Source organism: Aphidius gifuensis, linkage group LG6, assembly GCF_014905175.1.
Source record: "Aphidius gifuensis isolate YNYX2018 linkage group LG6, ASM1490517v1, whole genome shotgun sequence".
NCBI classification, from domain to species: Eukaryota; Metazoa; Arthropoda; class Insecta; order Hymenoptera; family Braconidae; genus Aphidius; species Aphidius gifuensis.
In genome coordinates, this window is record NC_057793.1 from 13,167,001 (window position 1) to 13,175,161 (window position 8,161).

At 27.0% G+C, this 8,161-nt stretch overlaps 2 protein-coding genes across 2 annotated transcripts; one reads left to right on the forward strand and one right to left on the reverse strand.

Annotated features, from left to right (window-relative positions):
• Positions 1 to 4,241: 4,241 nt before the first annotated feature.
• Positions 4,242 to 6,083, forward strand: LOC122859862. Its single transcript, XM_044163543.1, has 3 exons — positions 4,242 to 4,290; positions 4,915 to 5,606; positions 5,724 to 6,083. Exons 1-3 carry the CDS (start codon positions 4,242 to 4,244, stop codon positions 6,081 to 6,083), a joined length of 1,101 nt encoding a protein of 366 aa, XP_044019478.1.
• Positions 6,084 to 6,316: 233 nt separating this feature from the next.
• On the reverse strand, positions 6,317 to 7,190 carry LOC122859863. The gene is made up of 2 exons (XM_044163544.1): positions 6,939 to 7,190; positions 6,317 to 6,547 (listed from the first exon to the last, which is right to left on the reverse strand). The coding sequence occupies exons 1-2, from the start codon at positions 7,188 to 7,190 to the stop codon at positions 6,317 to 6,319; spliced, it is 483 nt and encodes a 160-aa protein (XP_044019479.1).
• Between the last annotated feature and the right edge of the window lie 971 nt (positions 7,191 to 8,161).

Here is an 8,161-nt window from a genome sequence, read left to right on the forward strand (position 1 = left end):
CCATGATTCCAAGGAATCATGCCAAGGCAATGACTAAAAATTTTACCTAGGATTTTTATTTATTTATTTCTCAACCTTGTTTCCTACTCGAAACAAGGAACCTCAGTCCATCGAGGGCCATTTTTACCTTAAAACTTGTTTCCTACCTGAAACAAGGAACCTCAGTCCATCGAGGGCTATTTTTTAAAATTCCCATCTTACTTTTACTTGAAGTAAGAACTTCTAATTTTTATTCCATGTATGCATAAATTCTGTTTACATGTAAACTATTTTGTTAATTTTATTTTAATGATTCTTTTTATTTCCATCACAACTATTTGCATAGTGGCCAAATTTTTTGCATTTGAAATAAATAATTCCAGATTTATTTTTATCAATTTTTTCTTCATTTGTCTTGTTTTTATCACAATAATAATTATTTTTTAGAATAGTTCTTTCATATTTATGATGGTACTTATATTTGTTATTATTATAATTATTTTCTTGATGTGAATTATTTTCTCTAAATAACTGTATTATTTCTTCTCTCATTATTTTTCTTGATTCTTCTAGTTCCTTTCTGATTAAATTTCTAAATGCATTAAATTTATCGTCAAATTCTTGTAAATTTTTTGCCATTTTAATTCAGATGTTTGTCACTTTTTTAATATTGATTCGAATATTAATCATTTTTTTTTTTTTTTTTTATTAATCACGTTATTTTCTTTACATTTTTATTTTTGATATTAATTCTGTGAGCGTTTCACTATTTAAAAAAAGAAATAGAATTCAATTCAAATAACTTAATGAATTTATATTTTTTATTTTATTATTTAATCCTTTCTTTCTATTTTATTTTTAATTTTTCTTCTGACACCAATGTTACGTTTTAGGGTTAAAATAAAAGATATCTCTTTTCTATTTAAATTATTAGGTCTTCATTCATTTGCTATTCTATTGCAACTGCAACTTAACTCTTCCTCTCATCTCTTTCCCGTTACTAAGGTCGTCATTTGTTATTAACTAATTCTATATTGTCTGTCTCTGTCTATCATATAGGAGGAGGGAATGATTAACTTCATATTCGTAACAATATTTTTCATAATAACTTTTTTTAATTTGAACTTAGTACAAAAAGTTTTTTTTTTAGATTATTCTTTTTTTTTTTTTTTTTTTTTTTTTAAAAAATGAATTGACGCATAGAAGGACGTCGGAGTTAACTTGATGAAACTTAGAAAAAATAAGAAGTCCTGTGGTCTAGTGGTCGAGGCGTTTGCCCGGAAAGCAAAAGCCCCGGGTTCGATTCCCGGCAAGGAAACTTCGTTATTTTTTCTAAGTTTCTGGTTTTTTTTTCATGAGAATTTTTTTCAAATTCGTACTCAGTACAAAAAGTTTTTTTTTTGTCTATTTTATATATTTCTTATAAGAATTTTCTGAAATTTGTACTTAGTACAAGAAGTTTTTTTTCTCTTTGTCTATTTTTTATATTTCTCATAAGAATTTTTGTGATATTTCTACTTAATACAAAAAGTTTATTGTTGTCTGTTTCATATATTTCTCATAATAACTTTTTTAATTTGTACTTAGTACAAAAAGTTTTAGTCTATAGAATATATTCTCTCAAACGTATCGTATTAAATTTCTATTTAGTACAAAAACTGCTTTCACATTCAGGATCGAATTTGAATGTTTTGATATATTTTATATTTTTCAAATAATAGAAGATTTCGATTTTTAGATGAATTGGTATGATCTTCACACCCACATGTTCATTCGCGCTCAATATTCTAACATATATCAACAATTGTTAGTATCTTCAGATCGAACTGCTAATGAAATATTTCATAGAGATATTGCTAACATTATCTCTGAATTGCAATCACGTTTGAGTACACTTCAATGTAGACAATTGATTGTATTCAATACAACGATTGTTCATATAACAACCATTTTAGTTAAAATACGTATATCGCATCGCACTATTCCATCAAGCCTTGAAGGATCAGCATCAACTTCAACAAGACTCTGAGTTTCTGGAGGTGCTACAGATCGTGATAATAATAGTAATAATCGAAATAATAATAATGATATCATTAATAATAATACATTAAATGGAGGTAACAATAGTGATGCGAGAATTGAGTGGACTAATCTTGAGAGTGCGTTCAAAAATAAGATGAGGGTAAGCGTAATTATTAATTTAACTCATAAAGATTTGCAACAATTTTTCGATGATGCTTTGCAAATGTTGAATATGAAACTACTTGAAATATTACAAAAATCCAATAGTCTAAAAGTTCAAACTTTTTTAACCTGTAATTTTAGTAGACAAACAGACTCAATAGAAGAATCAGAAGTTAAATATTTTAACGATAGAATTATTGAAATTCTATAATCAAGTGATATATTAAGTGGAATAAGAAATAGTTTCCCTAGAATTCAGACTGATATTGAAGAAAGTGAACTATGCCGACCGGGATGGACATTAAACGGAATTTTGAATCTCGAAATTCATATTAATAATTATGTGCCTCTAAAAGGAGGTAATTCATCATATATATCTATGCCAAAATAGATTTTGAATACGCGCGCTGTGGTAAATATAAAAAATAATGATAACAAATGTTTTATGTAGTCTGTCCTCACTACAATCCATAAATTGCCTGATAATAATAGTAGAGTAAATAGCTATTATAGATATGAAAAAGATCTTATTGTTGATGGGATCGATTTTCCTATGAGTTAGAAATCAATTAAAATTTTTGAAAAAATGAATCATTTAAGAATCAATGTATATGGAATGGAAGTTGATGATGATGATGATGATGATGATGAAAAAAATGATAAAAATAAAGATCTTCTGAATACTAATGGAAAACGTGTCGTGCGAAATCATGAAATTTAAAAAAGTTCAAGAATTCTCATAAAATTGTTCCATATTATCTAAGTAATAATAATATCCAAGGGGAAACGATTTATCTTTTACTCATTGAAAATAATATTCATAATAATGCGCTCAATAATGAACGAAAAAATGGACAAGATGTAGAGTTTATTCATGATTTAACCGGGTTCCATTTCGCTTGGATAAAGAATCTTTCACGATTAGTTTGCAGTCAAATTTCAGCTCATAAAGGGAGTACGAAAATTTGTGATCGATGTTTATGTTATTTTCAATCATCAATAGTGTTAAATAAACATCAAGTAGAATGTTAAACGAAAAATGAAGCAGCCATGCGATTACCTTCAACCAAAAATAAAATAATGAGACTCAAAAATTATAAGAATTAAATCAGAGTCCCGTTTGTAATATATGCAGACACTGAATGTATTTTAAAACCGATTGATCATGAAAGTAAAAGTATGGAAACTCATGAATATCAAAAGCATATTCCATGTAGTTTAGGATTTTATATGAAATGAGTGGTTTGTAGATGAACTTTACAAAACTGCAAAAAAAGTTGACAATTTTTTATCCGATATCAAACCGTTAAGGTTGACATATGATGAAGTGTTCTTTTTTTGCTGCTAAAATTTGTCATATTTGTGAAAAAACTTTTGTTGAACAGAATATTAAAGTTCGAGATCATGATCATATCACAGGTGCCTATAGGGGTGCGGCTCATCAAGACTGTAATATCAATTATCAAGATTCTTGTGTTATACCAATGTTATTCCATAATTTATCAGGATATGATGCTCATTTCATAATCAAAAGCTTAAACAAACGTCTTCCAGGTAAAATTGAGTTGCTACCCTTGAATAAAGAAAATTATATTTCTTTTACAAAACATGTTGATAATACGAAAATTAAATTAAGATGCATTGATTCATTCAGATTTATGGCTAGTTCGATTGATACATTAGCAAAAAATTTAGAAAATAGTAAGAAAAAAATTTCTAGAAGTTTTTGTATAAATAATTATGAGTTTGAATTGTTGACAAAAAAAGGTGTTTTCCCTTATGATTATTTAAATAATTGGGATAAATTGAATGATAAACAACTTCCTTCAAAAATAAATTTTTATTTAAAATTGAATGATGAAAATATATCTGATGAATTATATAATCATGCAAGCAATGTATGGGAAAAATTCAATATTTGAACATTAGGTGAATATTCTGATTTATATTTACGTTCCGATATAATATTACTTGCAGATATATTTGAAAATTTTCGTAAAACTTGTCTTCAAGCATACAAATGAGATGCTCTACATTATTATACAGCTCTGGGATTGAGTTTTGATGCTATGTTAAAAATGACGAAATCTGAACTTGAATTGTTAACTGATCCTGATATGGTTTTACGTAGGTGGGACGCTTCGCGTCACATACGTATTGGATTTGTCTATCGAAAATTAAAAAACGCTCTCATTTCTTAAGTAATTGACAGAGACACTTCGTGTTAGAACCAAAAGAAGCGTATTTTCAATCTCTTTAATTTGTATATTTTCGATTTTTTCTCAAATAATTATTAAAGTTGCCAGAGCCAAAAATGTTAAAAACCTTTTTTTCTTTTTTTTTTAAATATAAATAACTTTTTATCTGTAAGCGTGAACGATTTGCACCGACTAATTAAAAGTTTCCTTTCATTTTGATCTTTAAATCGCCGCTATTTTAAAAACGATATCTTTAAAACTCACGGAGTTATGAGAATTCTAATAGAAAAATTTGATGTGGCTGTTTTTTTCCCGATTTACATTGGAACCCAACAAAATCATGTTTTGTGGAGATTCGACGCGCAGTGTTGGCAGCCCTGCTCTCTCACACAGATGAACATATATTTATGATAAAATTTCGTAGTGTTGTGACTGAACAATATAACATTTTATTTGAAAGAAAAAAAATTACACTAACTAATAATTGCACATAACCCAACGGAGTATTAAAAATTTTAATTTTCGTTATATATGATTTTATTTATTGAAAAAGGTATACGTGGTGGATTATCACAATGCTCGAATAGATATGGAAAAGCCAATAACAGATTTATGGAAGAATATGATTCATCCAAACCAGAGTCTTATTTAATGTATTTTGATGTTAACAATTTATACGGTGAGGCGATGTCACGAATGTTACCAACTCATGATTTTGAATGGGATAATGATTTTGAGGAAACACTTATAACTTTAATTTCAAATGAATCAAATATAGGTTACATAATTGAAGTGGATTTAGAATATCCATCATATCTGCATGAACAACATAAAGATTTACCATTAGCTCCAGTTCATGAAAAAACTCCATTACCTACTAGTAAATGTAAAAAATTATTAGCTACGTTGAATCCAAAACAAACATATGTTGTTCATTATCAAAGTTTGAAACAATACTTATCTTTAGGTATGAAATTAATAAAAATCCATAGAGCTTTAAGATTTGAACGAAGTGCTTGGTTAAAACCATACATAAATTTGAATACTGAATTACGTCAACAAGCTAAAAATGAATTCGAAAAATCCTTTTTCAAATTAATGAATAACGCAATCTATGGAAAAACAATGGAATGTGTAAGAAATCATAAAGAAATTAAATCGGTTAGCAAATATGAGGGACGTTGGGGAGCTCGAAGTCGTATTTCAAAACCGCATTTTGCTTCGTCAAAAATAATTGATGATTTGGTAATTATAAAAATGAAACGTAGTAGTATTCATTTCAATAAACCTATCTACTTGGGATTTTGTATTTCAGATATTACTAAAATTTATATTTAAGATTTCCATTATAAATATATAAAGAAAAAATTTAATGAAAATGCAAAATATCTTTATGGTGATACGGATTCATGTATTTATCAATTTACCATACCTAATATTTATGATCATATTAAAGAAGATATTTATAAGTTTAATACATCTGATTATAAAGTAGATAATCAGTATGGTATACCGTTAGCTAATAAGAAAGTCGTCGGATTAATGAAAGATGAAAATAATGGTAATATAATGACTGAATTTATAGGATTAAGGAGTAAGCTAAATAGTTATAAAGTAAGAATAGAATCAGAAGCAAGAGATAAAACTCATTCTAGAGCGAAAGGTGTTAAAAAATCAGCAATGAAAAAAATTATATTCGATGATTATAAAAGATGTCTTTAGAATGAAATAGAAATATTTCGAAAGCAAAATTTGATACGCTCCCATAATCATAATGTTAGAACAATAACTATAAAAAAAAAGCTTTACGTTGGCAAGATAATAAGCGAAACTTACAAAGAGGAAGTACTGATACATTACCATGGGGGTATATTCCACTAATCAACTTGTAACTTTATTTAAATAGAATTAGTAAATAATAAAAAAAGTTAAACCATATTTATGTTTTGTTTTCTTTATTTATCAATCCATTGGTTATGTGAATCATCAAAACCTAACCATTCAACATAAATTTTATTACCACGAGTTTTTATCACTCTTTCAATTAAAAATATATCTGAATGTTTTACTTTTAATAATTCTTCTTTATAGAAACAACCTCCTATTGGATTATTTTGATAATCTTTCAGTTTATAAGTTGGAGGTTTTAATCTATTTATTTTCATAATTGTGAAAATCTCATTGGCCTTTTTCAAATATATGTTTATATTTGCTGATTCAAACGTTATTATTAATATTAAATTTTTGTAAATTATGTGATGTTGATATGTTTTTTGATAGTGATGAATAAATATTTCTTTTCAATTTTTCAGCATTTTTTAAATTGACATCTTGAGGTTTCATTTTTATTGTTCTATGTTTTGTATTATTATATTTAGAAATTAGTTCAGATAAAAATTTTATCCATTTATAGTTTCCTTGAAAACTAAAGTTCATCCACATTTTTCTTTTAAGTGTTCGATTAAATCTTTCACAAATCGATGCTTTTAAATGAGTATCTGTTGAATACATTTGAATTTTATATTTCTTTAAAAATGTTTTGAAAGTAGAATTATAAAATTCTAATCCATTATCAACATGTAGTTTTTTAGGAACTCGTCCACCTTTTAATATTGATTCCATTGCACTGGAAACATCTTTCCCAGTTTTATTTCTTATCGGAACAGCTAGATATTTATATCCTTGATTTTCTTTTGAATATGGTATCATTTCAATTAAATCTGCTTGCCAAGTTTCATCAAAGTTTCTAATATCAACATGACGACGTTCAAAATTTCCTCGAGCTGGAGCATGTAACTCTTTAACTATATCCCATTTGAATTCATACATTCTTTACTTGAGAACAGTCTTCAATGCACTAATCATATAATATTCTCTAATGAATGACTTGAGCAGTTCTTCAATAATTGATAAAATTTCATTATTATGACTTGGATTACCAGCTGATCTTGATGCCACCAATAATTGTAGTCTTTCAACAAGTTCATTCACATCATTCCAATGTACATAATTAAATTTTACATTTTGTTTTGATGTTTGCATATACTTCGGTAAAAGACCTCTTTCTGATCTCAATGAGTCTCCAAATAATTTTATCCATCTTATATATTTCGTTGAATTGAGATTTCTAATAGTACTTCTTGATTCATACAATTTTCGATGTGCGTTCGTTGCCAAAACTATTTTTTTATAGTTTTCAATATCTAGACTATAAATTTTAGTTTCATCAGGTTGTTTTTTGAATAGCAATTCTAAAATACCTAATGTAATATTCATGATCTTTTATAATTAAATTGTTTTCTTTTACAAATATTCTACTATTCCCAATTGAGGAACCCGATTTTAATTTTCTTACTCCATAACTTCGATCCCAATCAGATGTATTTATTAAATTAAAATATTCATTATTGGTAGGATCATTAAAGCTAAAATCTAAAGCTGAATTGCTAATCGTTTCATTTTCATTATCATCTTCAATAGATTGGTTCACAACAAAGCTGTCTAATAATGATAATCGATTAATGACATCATCATCACTCATTGAATCTGAATCTTCCGATATTAGATCATTTGTTTCATTTAATCTATCTAAAGGATTCAATTGCATCTTTTTTTTTTACATTACTTTTTGTTTTCTTTAAAGGCTTTAATGATGATGATTTTGATGTTATTTCGATCGATAGTGATGAACGCGTTGGCTTTGCTGATAACATCTATTAGATATTTGATTGAGAGGTTCTAACACAGGTTTAAAATGTTCATTTGTCATCTCATCTATATTATCTTTTTCTAATTTTAAT